This window comes from Ursus maritimus, unplaced genomic scaffold, assembly GCF_017311325.1.
Source record: "Ursus maritimus isolate PB19 unplaced genomic scaffold, ASM1731132v1 scaffold_21, whole genome shotgun sequence".
Lineage (NCBI taxonomy): Eukaryota > Metazoa > Chordata > Mammalia > Carnivora > Ursidae > Ursus > Ursus maritimus.
In genome coordinates, this window is record NW_024424564.1 from 44752128 (window position 1) to 44774221 (window position 22094).

At 60.3% G+C, this 22094-nt stretch overlaps 1 protein-coding gene and 1 long non-coding RNA gene across 5 annotated transcripts in view; both read left to right on the top strand.

Moving 5' to 3' along the window:
* The window catches only part of TOM1 (target of myb1 membrane trafficking protein), a 39576-nt gene extending 24642 nt beyond the window's left edge, over positions 1-14934 (top strand). Inside the window, exons 8-16 of one of the 4 annotated variants that reach the window (XM_040637433.1) lie at positions 1690-1823; positions 3513-3546; positions 3873-3966; positions 4836-4956; positions 8724-8799; positions 11369-11422; positions 12827-12886; positions 13925-13964; positions 14062-14934. In XM_040637433.1, the coding sequence (XP_040493367.1) occupies positions 1690-1823; positions 3513-3546; positions 3873-3966; positions 4836-4956; positions 8724-8799; positions 11369-11422; positions 12827-12886; positions 13925-13964; positions 14062-14216 (768 nt within the window). In that variant the 3' untranslated portion in view covers positions 14217-14934. The remainder of the gene's footprint in view (positions 1-1689; positions 1824-3512; positions 3547-3872; positions 3967-4835; positions 4957-8723; positions 8800-11368; positions 11423-12826; positions 12887-13924; positions 13965-14061) is intronic. The other 3 variants (XM_040637434.1, XM_040637435.1, XM_040637436.1) reach the window with 3 other exon arrangements.
* A 965-nt stretch (positions 14935-15899) lies between these two features.
* On the top strand, positions 15900-21562 carry LOC103676441. Its single transcript, XR_005836748.1, has 2 exons — positions 15900-17250; positions 18358-21562. It is a non-coding gene; the product is annotated as an uncharacterized LOC103676441 (long non-coding RNA).
* The last annotated feature ends 532 nt before the right edge of the window (positions 21563-22094 follow it).

The following is a 22094-nucleotide window of genomic DNA, read 5'->3' on the forward strand; positions in this document are numbered from 1 at the left end:
TCCTTCACCTGATCGCACCACACCCCACAAGAGGTAGGTGCAGTCATTGTCCCCGTTTTCTAGATCAGCAGACTGAGGCGGAGAGAGGGCCTGTAATATGCCCAGGGGTCATGTGGCTGGTAAGCAGCAGCACTGGAATTCAAACCCAGGAGCTTGGCTGCCGCTGCTGCTCTTCTACTCTTCAAAGGGCTGGGGAAGGAAGTGGGAACAAAGCCACAAGTGTGCTTGGTCACTGGAGGACGAGAAGGGAGGCCCCACAGGGTGTTGAAAGTCACTCGGGCCCGCCCTGCCCACCAGTAAAGGCAGATGAGGAAATTCTAGGAGGGGGTGGGTAACAGGGTCCAAAAGAGAACCAGAGTCACTAGTGGGGCAGTGTCTGGTCTTCATGGTGCCTACTGGAGAAAAGTGTAGACGACTCTGCACCTTGACACCATGACCCGGGCACCTCTCCGCCTAGTGGCCGGTACCTGAAGAAAGAGTCCGTCTTACACTGCTGTGGCTTTTAATTTTTTTCTCTTTCCCGAAGGAGTTTAAATATATAATTTACTGATTAAAAGTCAGTGACATGGCGACTAAGTGCAGAGTGGGATCTTGGAGCAGAAGGACATTAGTGGGAGAACAGCGAGACGGAAGAAAGTCCGCAGTTCAGTTCATAGCGTTGGGTCAGTGTTAACATCTTCGTCTTGACAAACACCAAACTAAGGAGAAGCTGAGGGAAGGGTTTACAGGAACTCTACTATCTTTTTTCTTTTTTTAAAGATTTTATTTATCTATTCGACAGAGATAGAGACAGCCAGCGAGAGAGGGAACACAAGCAGGGGGAGTGGGAGAGGAAGAAGCAGGCTTATAGCGGAGGAGCCTGATGTGGGGCTCGATCCCATAGCGCCGGGATCACGCCCTGAGCCGAAGGCAGACGCTTAACCACTGTGCCACCCAGGCGCCCCAGGAACTCTACTACCTTGACACTTTTCTGCAAATCTAAAATTATTCCAAAGTAAAAAGTATTTAAAAAGAAATTCGGGAAGGGGCGCCTGGGTGGCTCAGTCGGTTAAGCGTCTGCCTTCAGCTCAGGTCATGATCTCAGGTCCTGGGATCGAGCCCCATGTCAGGCTCCGTGCTCCACAGGGAGTCTGCTTCTCCCTCTGCCTCTGCTGCTCCCCACAGCTTGTGCTCTGGCTCCCACACGCTCACGGCGCTCTCTGTCTCTTTTGCTGTCTATCTCAAATAAATAAAATCTTTTTTAAAAATTAGGGAAAATAATGAGGGAAAAATTCAAACTCGGGGTTTGCAGATAATAGCTGGAGAGGTCTGGTTCGGTTTTTTCATGTTTTGGTTACGAAAAGATCCCAGTCACCCAGAGAAGTTGCGGTGTGTTCCACCGACCACTGACACTGTTGGTTTTTCACCCGAGCAAAGGTAGCTGGCAGCGGGAGGTCTGCACACAGCCAGGTTAAGCCAGCTGCACGGTCTCGTGTGTGGCTTGTCTCCCGTGTGCTCAGTATTGGCATAGGACACTGGAGGTGGGATCCAGAGGGTGTTTGTGGAACCCCAGCAGCTGTCCTGTGGAGCTTGGAGTCGGTTTGGAAACCCCCGTCGTCCAAGGTGGCACAGAGGCTGGAGCCCAGCCCCCGGCCATGGCCTCGCTCTTGGCCCCCAGGGCCGTGGCCATCTCTCCTGCTCCCTCCGCAGGAGCTCAACCGGACGTGCCGAGCCATGCAGCAGAGGGTCCTGGAGCTCATCCCCCGAATCGCCAATGAGCAGCTCACTGAGGAGCTGCTCATCGTCAACGACAACCTCAACAATGTGTTCCTGCGCCACGAACGGTAGCCCACCCCCTCCCCTGGCCTCTGGCCAGCTGCCCCAGCCCGCTTCCTCCCCTGGCTCCCTGTCCACACTGCCTGGCCTCCTCCCGCCTCCCTCTCAGACACCAGGCCGAGCACCATCAGCTCTCTTCTTCCCCAGTGGGCATGAGCTTCACGCAGCCTGCCGGCCACCTCTCCTCTCCTCGCCAGAGCGTGTCCTGCCGCCGCATCCCTGCATGCAGGCTGCTCTGTCCTTGCTCGCTCCGCCGCTGCCTGGCTCCGGGGCCGTGGGCCAGTTATGACTATGGCTCTTTGACTCTCTGCACACTACACGACACTCACTTAAGCAGGAAAAGAGTTCATGAGGAGAATAGTCTTTATGGACAGGAGAGTTTTCAGAATCCAAAGAAGACTCAAACAGTGAGTCCTGCCAGCAGAGCAGGAAAGAGAAATCCCAGGGCGGCTCCGGGGTCTCAGGGTGGAAACTCCTGGACCATGTCCCTAGGGTGTGGCCATCAGGAAATGGGGCCCAGACACTTGCCCACTTTCTGTCATCCTGTTCAAGAGTCAGCTCCCCAGGAGAAACGGATTTGCTCAGCTTTGTGGGACCCACCAGTTGGCGAAGGGAAGAAGGGCCCTTGCAGGCGGTTGCTCCAGGATCCCAGGAAAGGGGGAAGAGCAGCTCCCCAGAGGGCACTCAGGTGCTATTACCAAAGCAGGGAGAAGGGATGCCGGGCTCTCTGTATCTGCCCCGTGGGGTGACTAAGAGTCCGCGCAGTGATTCATGTAAGCACTTAGCAACCAGGGCTGTCTGGGTCAAGACACAGTTATGCAGCCTTCTCTAGCCTTTATTCATTTCTGCTCATTCTGCAGCAACAGACTCCAAGTGATTCTGAGTCAGTCGGCAGTAGGGGAGGTGGGGCCTGCTGTGGGCCACGTCTGCCCAGCCCTTCCTGCTCCCTGGCCTACTGGAATAGAAGAGTCCCTTTCTGCCATTTTGGGGTGTAGGCTGAGGTGGCCCAAGGGCCCAATCTGGGGATGACTAGGACCCCTTGACACCCACAGGCATCAGGCCTGACATATGCCTGCTTCCTCCTAGTTCACGGTTCTACTCACAGTCAGGGTCTTCGCTGGATCCTCGCGTCTGGGAGGCAGGTTCCGCTGTCACCCCTTGTGATAGACAGGAGGCTGAGGTTCAGAAGTGACATACCTCCAGTCACTCAGTAAGTGACAGGGCCCGGCCTCAGCAGACCATGGCCTTCTCCAGTCACCTCAAGCAGCCAGGAGGCTAGTCGGAGGCTAGTCCCAGTGCCTCCAGGAAGCAGCATAAGACACCGCTTCTGAGAGCCACTGACATGTGCACACAAGTGTGTAAGCAAATCACCAAACGCGTTTGATAAAACAGCACTCGCCTTTGCCATGTGCCGTGCATCCCCATTTTCCTCTCTGTTCTAGCTTATTCCTGTTTGTTCATTTACTACTGGTCATGACAAGTGGCCAGATAATTGGTCGTTCACATTGGGACAGTCTGGCAAGTGAACGAGGGGCGCTGTTACCAGTTCCCTGGGTTCAGCAGGCATAAATGGGCTCTGTCCCCCTAATTGTGACTCACTGCCGTGGATGTGGAGGCCAGCAGTGTGAAGAGCTCTGCCTGGGCTGTGCTGAGGCGCCTCTCTGTCTCTCTGACCCAGCTTGTTTCTGTCTTCGTAGGTTTGAACGGTTCCGAACAGGCCAGACCGGCAAGGTAAAGGCGCTTTTCTGAGACCACATCATGCCTGTGTTGATGGGAAAGAGGAGGCGGGCCGTGCTCACCTCCCTCCCCAGACATCCTGATAGGATATGCCTTCTTATCCAGGCCCAGAGAGAAGTCCCCTTCTCACTTTTTCTGTCACTGTTCCTTTAAGGTAACTAAGGCTCTGCCACCAGCTGATGCCCCAGGGTCTTCCCAGCCTCCCAGGGGGTGCAGCTGAGCTCGAGGCAGAGTGGGGCTGACTCCCTGATTCCCAGTCATAGCTGCTGGGGCCCTTGTGGCACATCCTTGAGCAACACCGGCCTCTCCCTTCTCCCCAGGCCCCACGAGAGGCCGAGGCGGCGGCTGACCTGATCGACATGGGCCCTGACCAGGCGGCCACCGGCAGCCTCTCGTCCCAGCTGGCGGGAATGAGTAAGTGCCGTGTGGGGGTTCTGGCCGAGGGCACACAATGGTGCTGTGGGCACCCCTGCACTTTGGGGGTGCTCTCCTGTTAGAGCTGGAGTGCCAGCAGTAAAACATAGGCCCAGACCTCACCTCGCTGGGCTGAACCCCACTGCAAGGCAGGGTACCCAGGACCAAACACGTGGGGCTCTCTCTCTCACAGCCCACAACTCCCAAGCACCCTCGGACCTCAGAAGCCCAGTGCTTTGTGGTCGCCCCTCGACACCGAATTCTCTGTGACCTGAGCCATCTGGGCGAGCCTAGGCTAGTCCCTTGAGCATCCTATGCCCCCTTCACTCCTGTGTAACGGGCAGGAATGGGCCCTTCCTCACAGGTCGCCGTGAGGACTGGGTAAGCACACACAGAAGGGGGCTGAGACCAGCACTGGGCCCAGGGTGCACACCCCAGACACGCCAGCAGTTGCCGTCACCATCACTGTGATTAGTCTCCCAACTGCTGGTTGCCTGCTTGTGCCAAGCCCTAGGAAGTCATCAAGAGCCCACTCTGAACCACTACTCCTGGGCTGTTTGAAAACTCAGCCATACATCTAATCACTCCCCTGCTGCTCAGCCGTGTACTATGCCAGATGTGCTAGGCAGCGTGTTACCTGCCCTCTGCACAGCTGCCCTGGGAGGGGGCCTGTGTCTCCACCTTAGGGAGAGGAAGTCACGTGCCCACGGTCCCTTAGCCGGCACATGGCCTGCCCCATCCTACACCCGCACCGGCCCCACCCCGACCCTGCTGCTTCTCCAGAATTGTCCCTGGGCCTGGCAGCTCTGCCACTGTTCAGTGTGCAGGAACAGGTGGCGGACCCTTCATGTGCCTTTCTGTCCCTGCAGACCTGGGCTCCAGCAGCGTGAGGGCTGGCCTGCAGTCTCTGGAGGCCTCTGGCCAACTGGAAGGCGAGTTTGACATGTTTGCGCTGACCCGGGGCAGCTCTCTGGCTGACCAACGAAAAGAGTGAGTGGCCCGGCCCCACCCTGTCCCCCGCAGTTTGGGCTGCCCCCTGTGAGGGCAGACCCCTTCTGGGCCCCTGAACCCGGTTGTTTGGCACGCCACGTGGAAGGGCACACAGCCCCCTGCCTGAACCCCTCAGGATGGCAGAGTTCCTACCCCTAGATCAGTCCCTCATGGGCCGGAGAGCCCTGTGGCCAAGAGGCAGACTTCATGCCCCACAGGCAGGCCTGGGTGGGGGAAGGGACCCCTGTGGTTTTATGAGCAACTGTGCACCAGAATCTTACATAATCTGATCAGAGGAGGAAGCCGAGGCACTGAGGGGCTGGGTCATTTGCCCCAAGTCAGGCCGTTGATGTTTGGCAGCACTAGGTTGCGAGCCCAGCGTTACTGGTTCCAAAACAGCATCTCCAGGCCGCCCCGTCTCCCTGCTACACTGTAGGCCACACACCACGCCCTCCAGGGCCGGCAGGGAAGATCCCTGATAAAACCTCGGGGACTTGTCTAGTCATTTCTCATGATCCCTAGCCACCCTTAACTTTCCCCAAAAGTCCCTGTTGCTCTACTCGGGTCTGACCCTCTGCACCAGAGCTGGGGTTCTGTCCTTTCCTGGGGACAGTGTTTTCAGGGAGGTGCTTTCAGCAGCCAAGGCCAGCCCCTTGCCTCAACTTCTCGAGACTTTCCCCCTAAAGGCTTTTCAGGGGAAGCAGTTTGCTTGGTATTCTCAGCCCTTTTCTCAGGACCCAGGACTGAGCTGTGGGCAGCCAGGATTTACAGCCAAGGAAAGCTCTAGGTTAAGGGATTCCCTCAGCAGTTGCCCCTGGCTCCCCAGTGGTCATTCTGGTCATTTGAATGGCTTTTGGCCTCCCCACCTTGCCCTGTCTTTGGAAACTGTCAGTGGGCCTCCGAGGGCCCAGGGATGCCCTAGCCACACCACGTGCAGGTCAAATCGGATAGGCTGCAGCTAGCCTGGCTCCGTGGGGTTGCTCAGCTCTGCCCACTGACCGTAGGCAGCTTGGGCCATGAGCTGTGTCTTTAGTCTGGGCCGTCTGCACTCCCAGGCTCTGGTGCTCAGAGACCAGCAGCTCACGGTTGCCATGGAGTTTGGGGCACTGTGAGGCCGCTGTGCAGGTGGAAGCTAATGAGTCCAGTGGGATTTGCAGCCAGGAGGGTGGCCCGCCCGCCAGGCCCCAGCAGGCAGCACACTGGCCATGCCGGAGAGGCCCTGGCTCTTGGCCCGGCTCTCCAGCCTGGCTGAGGCTCGCTGTTGCTCCATCGCCCCTTTGGGGAGCAGGGCCCTGCAGGGGGGCAGAGAAAAGCACACCCGGCACCTGCTCTCCGGAGCCTGCAGTCTCATGGGGAGTCAGGTGCACAGACCACTACCATGCTGTGCTAACTGCTGTCCTAGAGGGGCGTGCCGGGCACTGTGGGCACGCGTGGTGGCTGCAGCACTGCAGAGGGTGCTCAGGGCTGGACCTCGGCGATGAGAAGCAGGAAGGCCGTGTCAGGCTGTAGGAACAGTGTGTGCAAAGGCTCAGAGGCAGGGAGAGCATGAGATGCTGGGTGGGGGAGGGCACATCCTGTACCTTCTCGGGTAATGGGTTCTCCTGCAGGCCCTCCCTGGGGACTGGTTTCTGCCACAGCAGAAGGCACCTCACAGGGAGGAGAGTGCCCTAGCATCGAGTTCCTCTTGCCTTTGTCCTGCTGGGGAGTCCCTCCCTTAGGCTGCAGCTGGATCTTCTAGCCCTGACTGGCCTTTGGACTCCCCTCCTCGCCCTGTCTCCCAGGGCTCTTGAATCCTCTGAGGCGTTTTCTGCCCACCCTGTGTCTGGCCCACATCTCTGTCTGCCTCCCTGGCTCCTGCTTCCCTCTCACCTGTGCCAGCTCTGTGTCTGCTCTGCAGGGAACCCCTCTTTTTCTGCTCCAGCCCTGACCACTGGCATGATCACGGCCTCTCCAGCTGACCAGGCCCCTCCACTTGGGATCCCAAGGAGAGCGACAGGGAGCATCTGGACGAGCCAGACTCAGGGCCCCTCAGCCAGGCTTTACTGAAAGTGGGGTGCTCTTCCTTGCCTTCTTCTGTATCACCATCCTGGGGACACGCTCCACTTCCTCCCCAGTGCCACTGTCATCCAGGTGACCCCCAGTCCAGTCCCTGCCCACCAGCCTCCCCACAGCCCTCTGAGGGGCAGCCCTCCGTGCGCCTGTGCTAGGTGTGGGGCAGTGGACGCCTGGCCCAGCATCTGCAGCTGGGAGAGGGCCTTGTGGGCTTCCTCTGTCAGGGATGTCTTCGGCCGTCCCCTGCCTCAGGCATGGCCCCGGGGTCGGCCAAGCTTCGTCCTCAGGGCCGTGTGGGTTGGAGAGACACAGAAAAGCAGAGATGGGGGACGTAATTAGGAAAGAACATATAGGTCTTTAGAGTAAAGAGAAGGATCGGTTTCTCTGTGTTCCTAGAGCTGGACCTGCCTCATTCTGCCTTTTTCCATAGCACACCGGCCGTGTCTTAGAGGGAAAGCAGCATGGCTACCTCCGTAGCCTGAGTGGGCAGGCCTTCCCTGGGTCAGGACCCATGGCCCATCTTAGCCACCACTTCCTCCTCCCCAGCTCTCACTGCCCAGGTTTAGCCAGGGATACTGAGCTGCCCTCCAGAAGGGTGTGAGCACACCACCCGCCACCCTGGCTTTCAGGGTGGCTCCAGCTCAGCCCTGAAGATAGTCCCCAGCCCACCGATGCACGGGAGGTGAGCCAGCTAACGATGGCACTCTTCTGGCTAACTCTATGTCCCGCAGGAGCGAGTGGACGGCAGTGCTGTCCGAACGGCGGCCTGGGTATTTGGGGATCTTACTCAAGAAGCTCTGGTGTGCCGGTCTACCCCATTCCCAGGAGGGCCATTTGACATTGCAAGGGTTTCATTCGATGGGGTCCCAGTTCCTTAAACCGACCTGGCCCACCCCTAAGTGCAGGGCTTTTCCTTTGTGACTTATTCTGTGGGGCACTTCTTCCCTCAAAACTGTACTGGGCTGGTGCCGAGCCTCACCTCCTTCAGTGAGCGCTTCAGAGGGAGAATAACCACTCTTTTCCAGAGTCAGGGCTGAGTCCCCAAGGCCGCCTCCGGCTCCCCCTGAGACTCACCTCAAACCCAGCAAACAGCCTCCCGGTGCCCAGCCCTCCCCCTCTCTGCTCCACGCAGCTGACCGGCATCCCCCAGGACATTCAGGGGCCCCTCCACCAAGCTTCCAGGGCAGGGCCGGGCGCGGGAGAGCTGCGTGTTGGGGAGCCATGCGGATCGCGCCCCACCCAGCCATCTGCACGGCTGTTTTCAGCAGCGGAAGGGAACGCCCCATCCAAGGCAGCCTTCTACAGAACCATGATTTATTACATTACAAAGTAGAAGCCGCTCAAAGAAGGGTCTGGAGAAATTCTGGAGGAATTCTCCGTGGGCCTGGGGGCACAGACGCTATTTCTCAGCCCTGGAGTTAGGCCAGATCTGGTGAGAGCCGTTGGAGAGCTTGCTCTTGGCCTTTGGCCCCACCACCCTCTGTCCCTTCAGCCTCATTGCTGCCTCTCACTGTCACATGTGTGAGTCCAGGTCTCCCCTCCCCAGGCAGGCCTGCTGAGTCGGAACCCTTCCTGGGGCCTGAGCCACTCTCTACCCAGGTGTGACCCAGGTCCACCCAGGATGTGTGAGTCCAGCTTGTCCCCACCCACCCCTGCACCCCCTGCCCGGTACAGCAAGGGCAGCATTCACGGTGGCGTTGGTCTCTGTGTTTCAGGGTGAAATACGAAGCCCCCCAAGCAACGGATGGTCTGGCGGGAGCCCTGGATGCCCGACAGCAGAACACTGGAGCGGTAAGCAGAGGGTCTTACTGCCACCTGATCCAGAAGGAAGGCCAGAAAATGCTTGCCCACAGGTCCCCCCATGTGCTGGGTCCTTTGTCGCTAATGTGGAAATTCCCATCTCACAGCTGAGGCAACAGTCTGAGAGGTTGTCATCTGCCCAAGTTCACCCAGTGAGGAAGGGCTGGATCAAGGACTCGGACAGACCTGGGTCTGAGCCGGGGAGCTGCACTCCCACAGTCTGGGTTCCCGGCCGTGTGTCCTGTACAGTGGCTTACAGGAGGATGTGTGAAAGGGAGTGTTGACGGTGCTTGGCAAAGTTAGAACTCCGTCAACATTCTGCCTCACCACCTCTCTAGAGACCCACTGTTTGCAGGACTGTGGACAGAGAGGACCAGAGGACAGACCCTAAAACTTCAGGGAGGCACCCAGGGGTGCCATTTGAGTTCCATCGAAGTGCTTGACTGTGCAGGGAGTGATAGTCACCTGCCTGGCACTGAGTGAGCTCTCTGGGGGATTCCCTCCCCCTCGCCCTTGGCAAGAACTCCAAGTCAAGTTCTTGTCCCTTTGAATTTGTCTCTGGATGCCTTTGGGGCAACGAGAGTTCCTGTTCCAGTAAGTGGACAGAGTATCTCCTTGGGAGGCAGCTAGAAACAGCAGGGCCCGGGGGTCGGAGAGGCAGGAGTGAAGGGTTGGTGGAGGAGAGGGCGGGGGACAGCACAGGCTTCTGAGGCTAGAGTGGGACTGGGTGACAGCAGACGGAGCCGGAGGGGCCGCAGGGACTGGACGGAGGGCCTCGGGCAGCCGGGAGCACTGTGTGAGGTGGGGGCCATGGTCAGTCTTGAGCAGAGGGGAAGCTTTAGCCATCCATTTTAGAAAGATCCAGCATGGAAGCTGGGAGAGCAGCTAGGCGGCTGTGGAAGCTGCCCAGTGTGCTGGTGGGTGGGGCGTCCCAGAGACTCCCCGAAGGCATCCCTAACATCTCAGGAGTCCTTCCCACAGTCAGAACAGAGCAAGACGCGGCGCGCTGTGGAGGCGGGAGCGGCTGGAGCATCTCTCGGCTCCCGTGCATGCTGTGTGGCCCGGCACCAGGCAGCACACGCTCACACCTGTGGCTCAGAGCCTCCTGTGCTTTTCCCTTGTCCCACCTGTGCCCTGTGCCAGGCCCTCTCCGTACCCCCCTGAGTCTTCACACAAACCCTTGGGGCATGTGGCTATCCCTCTGACAGGTGAGGAAACAGAGCCAGGCCAAGGGAGGTGGCAGGTGTAATGTCTTTAGCGTGGTGCCTGGCACCTAGTGCGGCGTTCGATCGCGCCTGCGCGGCTGGGTGGTTAGCCCCACCTGCGGACAACGAAACCCAGGCTTGGCGTGGTGAGGTCATTTGCCCAAGATCTCACAGCCGTTGCTCTTTCTGGCTCCAGAGCCAATGCTGGTAGTAAGAGCCCCAGACGGCCTGCAGGGTTCTAAGGAACAGAGGTGAACACGCCAGAAAATCTGGCCCCCAGAATCCGGATGAATCCAAACACTCTGGAAGCCTGCTGGAAGCTCTTGGCACCTGGCCTCTCATGCTCAGAGGCTAACTCCATAGCCAACCCTTCCAGGTGCAGAGGAAGGAGCTGCTGCCCAGAGACAGGTGTCACTCGCCCAGGGGCACACGGTGACTCGGGCATATATGTCAGGGGCATGACAAGAACTAGAACCCAGATCTCCTGGCTCCTACTCGGCCTCTACACACCTCTCCCTACCTACCTCTACTTGAAGAAGAGCAGAAGCTGCTAAGTGATTGTTTATTTCTCTCTGACCGCTCGAGAGATCTAAGCAGCTTCCATCAGAGCAGGGAGTGATGTTCTTAAAACTGTCTATAAACACCTGCTCCAGGGGTGGATCCGTCTGGCGGGTGCCGGTAAGGTTTCTCCCACTGAACTGTCAGGCTGTGATTCCGAGTTGCACAGTGCAGAGTGGAGCCCAGTGCCGGCTCTGTGGGCAGCCAGGGTTTGCCCCCGGGCTCCAAGAGTCACGGGGGTGTCGGACAGCGAGTGCCTGGCTCCGGGCCGGTCCGCCCAGGGTGGGGGAGGCAGGACTCTAGCCTCTCTGTGCCACCAGTCATCTCTGGGATCCTCAGGAATCCTGTTTGCCCATCGATAAACATGAGGGGACTGGTAGAACAGTGTTCTAATCCTGGGACACCCATCAGCATTCCCGCACAGCCAGCAGACTGGCTAAGCCATTCTGGGCTTGCTCAGACCCGACCCCAGGAGTGTTCTGGAAAGGGAGGAGAAGCTTTGCCCAGCATATTCAGGACTCTGGGGTCCCAGGGCCATTGTGGTTCATCCCACGGTGAGACACCCTCTGCTGCTTCCTGTCCCACCTCACCTGCCACCACAGCACCAGTACTGGCACAGGTGTGCATACACACGTGTGCACGCACACCCACCCACACACATGCACGTGCGGCCTCCTGAGGTAGTAAGAGGCCTGCTGACCTGAGAGGGGCGTCCGTGCGGGAGAAGGCTGCCAGCACACCCGGGGTCCCTGGCCCTGCCCCTCCCACCACCCTCAGCTTGCCGTTTTTTCACCCAGATGGGAGGCAGCAGTGAGAAGAGCCTCAGTGACTGGATGATGAGACAAGGCATGGTGAGGAGAGGCCAGGCTGGCCGACCCAGAGAGCCGAGACTGCCACTGGCAGGGGTCCCACCTAGGGGTGCTGTCGGAGGAGGCAGGACCGTTACACCCAGAGAAGAACAAGGGGTGCTGTGGGTGCCCCCCAGCACAGCCCCACCCCCTTTGCTGCAGCTTCCATGGCCCCCCGGTGCCCACTTCCGGATCCTGACTCGGAAGCCAGGCCCAGGTGTCCCATCTGGCAGATGGGAGGTGACTGGGGCTCGCTGGTTCTGCACCGAGTGCCAGCAGAGAGCTGAGTGGGAGAGGGAGCTGGTGTGGGCAGCCCAGAGCACGAGCTGCTGCCGCCGCCGCTACTGCTACTGGGAAGTGGGCTCCTGCTCCGCGCTGGGGTCCTCGGGTGCTGGGAACAGGGCTTGGGGACAGAGCCGGCTTGGCTGGAGAAAGACTGTCGCTCTCCCTCTCTTTCCTGAAGTAGCTGAGTAGTAACTGGCTCTTCTCGAGCACCTCTTTGTGCCATAGTCCTTCTCTCTGTCCCCTCCCTTCATTCCCGCAGCAGGCTGGACGGTAGGTACTGCGTCACCTTCTCTACAGACGAGAGAAGCCAGGTCAGAGAAGTAACCTGACCAAGCCACACTATATTAAGGGCCGAGCCGGACTGTGGTCTCCGACCCTGTCCCCCAGACCTTGTGCTGGGTCCGCACACTATAGAAGGAAGCCCGCAGCCCCCGTGCGGCAGCCTTTGTGGCACAGCCCATGGGTTTGCGGCACAAAGCGAAAGGCCCTGTGAGTAGCCCCCGCCCCTGAGTGCACCAGCCCGGCCTGGTCTGGTCATCTCGGCACCTCCCTGCGCTCTGGCGCTTCTGGGCCCCTTCCAGCATGAGCTGCGAGTCTGCAGAGGGGCCAGGAGACGGACGCTGGCTGCCCCTGGCCCTCAGCCATTCCCTACCCCACCCTTGATGGCCGGCCCCTCCCGGGGCTTCAAATATTCTTCCATCAGATGCTCCAGAGCGGCTGTGCGTAGGCCCTGCCCTGATTCCAGCCTCCCCTCCAGCCCGGCACCTCAGCACCCTTGGCCTGTGGCAGCAGGAGGGTCCGTTCTTTCCTCACGTCCGTGCTCCAGCTGCTAGGAACCCCCTCCCCGCCCCCTGCTTAGTGGCCCTGTATCCCCCTTGTGCACAACCCGGCACAGCAGGCAGAATTGTGGGCCCCAGGCAGCTGGCAGGAGCCATGTTGGAGGGGATACGAGGATCTCAACCTCCCCTAAAGGGTGTGGGGCATGTGTGGCTCCATTTCATAAGTGAGGAGGGTGGGGGGTGACAGCCGTAGGCCGGCCAGCCAGTGGGCCCCAAGCTGCCTGGACCTTCATCTTGGCTCCCAGTGCTCTGCCCTTCACTGCCTCACCCTCTGTCCTTCCAGATCCCCGTCACCCAGGCCTGCCTCATGGAGGACATCGAGCAGTGGCTGTCCACTGACGTGGTAAGCTGGGGCCTGTCCAGCCCAGAAGCAAAGGGTCGGGCGCATTGCTCACCCACCCAACAGCAGGCTCCCGTTTTTCTCTGGAGGAAGTGATTGTCACAGGGGCAGGGTGAACAGCTGGTGAGGAGGGGAGCATCAGTGTGGGACACCTCCCGCCACCCTCTCGTGGGCACTCTCTTCAGAGGAGGACCTGGGCACGGCATGCCTCACGGCTGCTGGAGCAGACCCTTTCCTGAGTGTGCCGCCACTGTGGGTCCCCCGGAGTCTCAGCCAGCTGAAGGGAAGGCGGGATGGGCTGAGGGTCCCCGTGACCGCGCTGAGCCCTGCACCTGAACCAGCTCGGGGAGCCCTCCAGCACCTGTCCCAAGAGAAACCACCGGCAGCCCCATCTTACAGACCAGGAGGCTGACGAGCAGCCGTGAGGGGTGCTGAGCCCAGGAGGAAGCAGGAGCCCAGGCCATCTGCAGAGCCCTGCGGCCCCCAGAGATCAGAAGGGGCAGCCAGACTCAGCTGTCCCGTCCAGGGCTCCTTCCCCGGCATCTGCCACCCCACCTTTGGGCACCAAAGACAGGGCCTGAGCATTCCCAGACCCAGAGGCTGCCTCTGCCAGCGGCTGCCTCTGCCAGCGGCCAAGACTGTATGTATTCTACCCGAGGTCGGGCAAGGGTCCATGTCGGGTGGTGGCAGAAGGCACCCCCACCCCCAACTTCAGCATGCGTGGTCTTCATCTCTGGATCCCTTCCCACCACAAGGGCAAGTCTGTCCATGCTCTACACACCAGAAGGAAAGGAACTGGTGTTCATTGAGGACCCATGGGGCCCCACACCCTGGGCTTGGCACTCCGTGTAATATTCCATTTTAGCTTCCCGACAACCAATTTTGACACTCGGGAAACTGAGGCACAGAGCAGTCAGGTGACATCCAAGGCTGCAGCTCAGGAAGGGGTGGGGCTGAGGTTCAGGTCCTGGGCCCAGCCTGTGCCTGCCCCACCCTGCCGGGACCACTGTGGCTAACCTCTGTCTCCTTCTGCTTTCTCAGGGGAATGAGGCGGAGGAGCCCAAGGGCGTCACCAGTGAAGGTAGTAGGCCCTGCCCCCCCCCACTAGCCCACCCCCCCACCAGCCCCCCCCCATGGGGCCGCAGAACCCACCCCCAGCCCCTCTCTTGTTCCTTTAGAATTTGACAAGTTCCTGGAAGAACGGGCCAAAGCAGCCGATCGGTTGCCCAACCTCTCCAGCCCCTCGGCCGAGGGGCCCCCGGGTCCCCCTCGTGGCACTGCCCCTCGAAAGAAGACCCAGGAGAAAGATGAGGACACACTGTTTGCCTTATGAGCGTGGGGTCTGGCGCCTGCAGCTCGAGCCCCTGCTGCCCCCACACCCCTTGGCTGGGGCTTCTTTCCCTCCTTTGGTGTTAAGGCTGCTTTGAGGATGGTTTGTAACCCCCTTCTCTCCTCCTCGAGGATGGGCTGACCCCGCTGTGGCTGGGCCACGCTGCCTGGGCTGTGGAGAGGCAGCTGGATGAACTGGGGTAACAGGTCAGTTCCACGTTGGGATCTTGGCCAACTCCTGCCTCCTTCCCTACCCTGACCGACCGACCACTACTTTGCTGAGAACCGGGAGGTCCTGTGACAGACAGACTGGCTGCTTGGTCGCCCTGGTGTGACTCCTTGCCCTGGGTGATCCCCTCTCTGGACTCATCCCCAGAGGTGCCTACACTGCCAGCCAAGGCCTTGGCTGGGGGCTGGAGACAGCAGAAGCTTCTGTCACAGCCCCTGGCCATCCCCTGGCATCTGCATCGTGGAGCCCAAGGCTCTGGCTGGCTGTTGAGGGGGCTGCCAAGCTGCATGCTGTCCAGGTACGAAGCTGCACATGGTGGGGGTGAGACTTCCCCAGGCCGAGCACCTGTGACCCCCCACGACCTCCACTGCCTTTTCCTCCTCTGTCCCTCCCGGGCAGGGCTCCACCGGGCACTGGGTCCACCTACCTGTTGATTGATCTTCTTGTCCTGGGAGAGGTGCCTTTTGTATCCCCAATTAAAGGTAGAAAAGCACCCTGCTAGCGACCCTGTTCAGTCTCCAGCTGGAAAGTGGCTTACGGGGACTGCTTTGGGTGGGCCGGGGGCGTCCGAGAGACAGCCACCTGCAGATGGTAGGGGAGGGGCAGTCGGACGGGGCATCCAGCAACACCTGTCACCAGGTGCGGACAGGCGCAGCCACGGTTTGCCCTGCCAGGAGGCCCCACCGCTCTCTGAGGGGCATCCCACCATGGCCCCAAGGGCACCTCCCCCCCTGCCGTCCACCATCAGGCCAGCTCCTGCCCGGCAATGGGAAGCACGTGGGAGCAGGTGCAGACAGTGTGGGCGTCCTGTCTGAGGCAGGTGCCAGGCACTGCACGAGGCCACACGTGGGCTCATGGCGGGCTCATGGCATTGTCACAAGATGCTGGAGGAAAATAGCGTCTCACGTCACAGATGCTGAGTCTGTGACTCAGTGGGTCACGTGAGCTGCCCCAGCCCAGAGAATGCGGCATAGATGCAGCTGTTGGTCATGTCCTGGGCGTTTCTCATGCCTCAGTGCGTTGTTCCCATTTTTCAGATGACAGCACTGAGGCTCAGTTTGAGTGACTTGGCACACAGTTCGGGCAGCTGAGCCACAGGCCAGGCATAGGGTGTCTGTTCTTATTCAGTCTATGGCAACGTGAGAACTCTAGGTCTTGGGAACCCCTTTTTCCAGTCTGGAATCTCCATACCAGACTCCCCGAGAGTCACTGCTTAAGCCATGCTAGAGCCTCAGTTGGAGCAGTCGGCCTGCCTGAAAGGTCAGCCTGTGGAAGAGAGCAGAAGTCAAAGTTCTGCTGAACCCCCTCGGTTCAGGGGGACCTGGACTGCGGCCTGGGTCTGTCTGTGAGCAGCCGTGGACTCCCATCAGTGACGAGCAGGCAGCACCTGTGATGTGAGGGTGGCCTGGAGCGGAGTGTGCAGGAGACTGGGCCCTGCCAGCTCTCCAGGTAGAGGTGGGGCAAGGAACGCCAGGGATGCCCCTAGGCCTGTCCGTCCCCTAAGCAGGGGAGACAGGGGTCTCCTTGTCCGGGCCAAGCTTGCAGAGGAGCCACGCCTGGAGGCGAGTGGCAGCCGCACCTTACCTCTGATCTCTTTCTCCAACCTCAACCACCTCTTTTGGGGGGCAAAGGGGGAGCAGCTCTGTCACTACCTTGGGCAGCCAGGCGTCAGCTTGGTCTGATGGCTTTAGTGAGCTAAACGCCCCCTGGGCCCTCGCCCTCCACTCATACCAGGTTGTGCTGGTCCAGACTCGAGCTTCCGTCCCACCTCCCGCGCATGCGAGCTGTGCATGAGCTCAGGCAATGGGAAGGCTCTGGTTTAACACGGTGTTAAGTGGCTCGTGGACACAGGCTAGTCCTTGGGCAGGTGACCCCCATGCCAGGGTGTGGAGCCCTGCCAGCCCTCCCCAGGCTGCTCTGACTCAAAGCCGGGAAGAAGCCAGAGTTCGTGTGCCACACGTGGCGTGGCCACTTCTGCTCCCTGCCTCCCCTCGGGCGTCAGCACCCCTCCATCTTAGGCTGCCGTAGCACACAGAGGGGACCAGGTGTTGGCGACTTTGGCCTCCTCCGAATGGCCCCCGATGGCTTTATGTCGCTAGCCCTGCTGCCTCCTTGGGTCCACGCTCATGCCAGCACGTCGCTCCCAGAGGTCCCTTCCTCGGCTGTTCCTTGATGGCTGCTGGTGACAACACACCAGCCCACCGGTGTCAGTGTCGGCACAGCGAGCTGAGCCTTGTGCCTGATTCCACATGCGGGGCGAAGCTCATCTCTGGCATCATACGAACCTTCGGCTGCCCCGGCATGGCTGAGGTCGGCAGCATCTGCGGGTCAGGCTAGAATACTGTGGCAACGACAGAGGGGTCACTCCCCCACTCCTGGCTTGGCTGGACTGCTGCTGGCCACACACACTTACACAGACGCATGCTTGCTCACATTGGGGGGGGGGGGCACACGAGCCTGGTGAGCTCTGGCAGGTGTAACCCCTGCTACCAGACCTCTGTCCCCAGGGAGCCTGGGGGTCGTCTCACGGGACAGGTAAGAGATGGGCTCCCTGCCTTTCCCCTGCAGCTCCCGCAGCCCTGCCCACCTCATTCAGCGGAGCCTGGGCCTCTCTGCAGTCACGACAGCCCTGTGTGGTCGACGGTTTTGATCGCTGCTTATAGGTGGGGAAACTGAGGCTCAAGGGCAGCAAGGACTTGCCTAGTCACCCACTAAGTAATGGAAGAGTGGGACCCAAGCCTCTGCACCGCTGCCTCTCCTCCCTGCCCGACTCACACCCCAGTGCCTGCATCCCTCATCTGTCCCCCAGGTGAGTGACAGCACCATTTCAGGGGGTTCCCTGTGGGGAATGGTGATTTTACGAGGATCCGAGCCCCGAAGGCCAGGGAACCTTCTGTGGCTGGCTCCAGGAGCTCATGGCCCTTTTAAAGGCTAGAGTGGCTAACTTACTGATTCTTCCCTGTGTGTGGTATCCCGAGCGCCAGCTGCACACCAGGCGTGGTTCTAAGCGCTGAGAGTATGAGGTGAATGTGGCCCAGTGCCCGTCCGGGGGGTCACTCGGCCGGGAAGGGGCAACAAAGACAGACCTAAATACGAAAAGCACCATCTGCTCTGGGTGAGGGAAAGAGATTGATGCAGTGACGGGGCTGGGAGGTCAGGGAGGGCCTTGATAGGGGCCAGGGCTGGAGAGGTGAGCTGGGCAGGTGGCAGGGCCAGGCAGCAAGGTCTCTGGACTTCCCCTGCAGGGGGCAGCACTGGGGAACACACACCCTACCACCCACCCCCACCACCCCCCCTGCTGCCGCCACCCCCACCCCCACCCCTCCCTTCTCTGACGGGCCCCTCCTCCCACAAGACGGGCTGGGGTGGATGGGGAAGCACTGGTGGCCACAACAGGCTGTCTGAGGCCCAGGCTCCAGGCAGTCACTGAGCAGCAGCCGGAAGTCAACGCGGCCCCACATGAAAGAGGACCAGCTGCCGGAGGGGGCGGCAGAGGCAGTGGAACAGGATCAATGAGGCACCAGCAGCTCCTGCTGGGCCCAGCTGCTTCAGAAGGTGGCACCAGGCCAGGGACATGGTGAAGTTGAATGCATCCCAGCCCGCCAGCAGGGGAAGGGGCACCTGGGAGGCCGCCCCTGGGGGCTGTGGGAAGCACTCATCAGAGCGGCCCGGCAGAGCCTCCACCCCCTGCACTCCCTCCGGCTTCCCTGAGCCTCCAGAACCCCACCCTGGGCTCAGACACTGACCTCCCTACATATCCCTCACCCCAGTGTCAGCATCCCACCTCTCCAACTGTCCTAGCAGCAAATCCAGGCCTGGCCGCTTCAGAGCTCTGTGACCTTAGGCAAATTATTAACCTCTCTGTGCCTCCGTTTTCTCACTTGTAAAATGGACTATAGCTGTTGCTCCTTCATAGGGTTGTGGTAAGGATCAACTGAGACAAGTAGCACAGCACCTGTCAAGAAAATACTCTCTACGTATTGCCACAGATGGCACCCCTTCTATCCAGAACAGCCTCTGCTCCAGACACCCCGCCAGGGGCCCTGCCCCTCGGACTCCTGGGTAATTTCAGGGACCCTGCTCTCCAGGGAGCGTGCTGCCTCCAGGACAAGCCCAGTGCCTGCGGCAGTGCCTTCGTGCCACTCTGCCAGGCCTGGGCTGCCGCCCCAAGGGCCCATGCATGCTCGGCACCAGCACCGGCATCGTGGATGGCTTGCGGAGCCCTTCCCCCGCCCCCTCAGAAATGGCAGGGGCTCAGGGCAGTGTCCCAGGGTGACCACCAGATGGCAGCAGCGCTGCATGCACTGGGCCTGCAGCAGCACATAGGGAAGGGGTCCACCACGGCCCAGGCGGCCCACCTCCCCAACATTGACCCTGGGAGCAGAGAAGCGAGGTGGCTGCCAGTCCCAGCACTGCCCCTCCCTGCCTTCGGTGCCACCGCACAAGGATCCTCGTCCCCAAATCCAAACCACACCAACTCGCTTGCCCTCTGCCTCCTGCTCCCCACGCTCTGACTGGTGCGGGGCTGGGAGCTCAGCCCTTTTATTCCCTCCAACTCACAGGGTTATGGGAAGGATTCGAAGGGACAAACAAGGGGGGGCAGCAAATAAGAGTGCTGTCCTTTCTGAGCCCACAGAAGCTGCCAGCACTTCCTACAAAGCACAGGGCGCTCTGGGTCCGTGCTTCCCAGGGGACAGGGCGTGCAGATCAGATCGTGTGTACCTGGTTCTGCCTAGCAAGCAGAAAATCACGCGTTCACACCGGCCTCTCCAATTACACTCCAGCACGAGGATTCCTGCTGGGGTTCCCTTCCCCATCTGTTGCTTCAACAGAGCAGAACCTGGCTGCCCACCCCCATTGCCCTACCCCGCAGATGTCCTCTTCACCTTGCTTGGGTTGCGACATCCCTGGACCCCCAGAGCCCCTGTTCGGACCGCCTCAGCCTAGCAGGCCCCAGCACCCCACTCTGGGCGGCAGCAGCCTGACTTGCTGGGCCCCATCTCCATCTACTGGCTTCCCACCCACTGCTGAGGTCAGGAGCAGAACAACAATGAGGAGGTTTGATTCGAGGAAGGACTGTCCGAATAAGCCTCTCTGAAGTGACGTCCATGTCCCCACTGTCCCCACAAACCACCTGAACGTGTTTGCGTTTCTGGAATTTACGCTCCTGAACTGCCGCTGCCTCCCTCCCGTGTCAGAAAGCCCCACAAGAGCCCTGCGTCGGCGTGTTAAGCAGGGCCCCCATCACGCAGGACCTCGGACTGCGGGCTTCACCCACAGAAAGGTGTGTGTGTCCGCTCTGGGGGCCGTCTGCTCTCTGCCGTCCCACGCGGTCCCCGTGTGTGGCAGTGTCTTAAGGTCCAGCCAGGCCGGGTAGGGCCCACCCTAATGACCTCAGCCAACCGTAATCCCCGCTTGCAAGGCCCATCTCCACATACAGTCGCATTCTGAGGTCCTGGGGGCTAGGACTTCAACAGATTAAATCAGGCATGACACACACTCAGCCCAGCACGGTCAGCTAGACTGCAGCCCTCCAGGCCCCCCGGCCATTCTCCCAGGCCCACCTGCTCGGCACAGGGACACTGCAGAAAGGTGACCCCGTGGAACACCCACCTCCACGCCCCTGCCCCTCCCCTGGGAGAGGTGTGAGGGTGGCTTGAAGGCCCATTCTTCGGCCAAACTGGTCTTGAGAGCCCAGGAAGGAACAGATCAGAGTGGAGAGTAGAGGAAAGGAGGTCACAGGTGCCCGGAGGGAGCCTGGGCTATGGGCTGTCCTGGTCCCCACACCACCCAGTATGTCTTAGAGCAGACCCAAGACCGTGAGTGTGCAGGGTTGGCTTCTGCCTACCCTGGGGCAGGACCACACTTGGGGAACGAGGGAGGGAGCTGAGGCTGGAATGGAATGCTCTGGCCAGCATCTTCATGGGGCCCCATCCTCTCCCCTCTCCTCTGACTCAGGGCTGTGGCCTCTCCCTGCCCCTGCCCTAGGCCACTCCGCATGCCTCTTTCCCCACTGTCCAGTCTGGCTCCACGTTGAGGCTGTAGCTCTGGACTTGGCTGACAACAGGGGAGAAGTCCACACCTACCCGGTCCACACTGTGATAGCGCAGACAGGGAAAGAGAGGCCCGGGGAAGGGAGGAGCCTGCCTCAGCTCTGTGCCGCTTGCCCACCCAGGGCAAGGTGGCTGAGGCTACCTTGTTCCAGCCTGGCCTGGGGCTCCTGGGTCAGGCTGGGGAACCACCTGTCAGGCAGGTCAACGGGACAGGCATGGGAGGCAGGGGTGGCTGTGAGTGACAAGGCCCCGGGCAGTCCCCCCTGGGTGGCATTCTGGGCGCCCACTGGGGAGCTTGGCCTGCTCTCTCAGAGGCAGAAGGGAAGTGAAACCCGAGCTGGAAACACCCTTGCACCCAACCCCTGGCCCCACCCCAAGCTAATCCCCAGAAAGGGGAAGCAGATGGTCCACTGAGGAGGCCAAGGGGGCTGTTGGTGCTCTCTGCCCTTGGGATGCTCTTGAGGTGGTGGGCCCCTGCCCTTGCTGGAGATGGAAAGAAAAGAACTCTCCATTTTAAAGAGGAGAAAAGTAAGGCTCAGGGGGCTCAGCCAACCAGTCCAAGGTCACACAGCTGGGAAGTGGACAGGCCTTGTCGAGTGCTCTTTTCTGGGGAGAAAGGGTCCTTGGAGGAGTAGCGGTGAGGTGCAGTTTATTCCCGGGGCTGGGGCTGCTTCGGAGCCAGAGAAGTCACAGTGTGTGAGTGCAGGTGTGTGCACGCTTGCACAGGCAGATGCAGGTGCGGCCCTAAACTGGGGGGCGGGGCTACACCGTTGAGTCTGGAGAAGCTTCCTGGCCACCCGCAGGGAGGGGGCTGCCTCGAGGGGGGACCAGAGTGCATAGAGTGCAGCTCTCCCACTGGACCCGGCTAGCAGGAAAGGGGGGATGGGGGGAAGGGCACTGGAAGTCACCACGCAGAAACCCTCCCTGGCACCCTCCCCTACTCCAGGCTCCCGCAGAATGTTAAACCCCAGAGACCAACCAGCCCAGCAGGTGTAAACCTCTCCACCAAGGACCCTGGATTTCGAAGTGTTCTCGTCTGTTTTGGTTGTCTATAAAACATTTTACAAGGCATGGAGGAATTGATATTTTTTTCCTGTATGCATCGTCATGGGACTCTGTGTCCTGTGTGGCTCACAGGGCAGTTTCTCCTTCCAACCAGAGCGCCCCAGGCCGCCTTGTCTCTGGGAACTCCCCGCATGGCCCGTTTGTCCAACCCCGCCGGGTCGACCCACGGTGTGGGGCGGAACCCTGACCAACACTAGCAGAAGCTGGGGACAACTGCGCTCACCCTGGCCGGGGGGCCACCACAGCTGCCACAGGCCTCGGCCTTACCCTTCATCACACACCACCTGTCCGGACCACCCTGGCTTCTGCAAACCAGGCTCTAGGGTGGGCGCCTTGACTCTCAGAGAACCACAGGTTCTCTCCCATCGGCCCCGCTCTCCCTGGCACTTGGGGATCTTGGCTTTGAGACTCCCAACTTCCAGCAAGAAACCCCTCCTCCTCCCCCTCCATCCCCCAGTTACTGTCCCACCTGGGCTCCACCTGTGGCGGACCAGCTGAGGGGCAAGAGCTGACAGCATTGGGCTTTCTCACGATG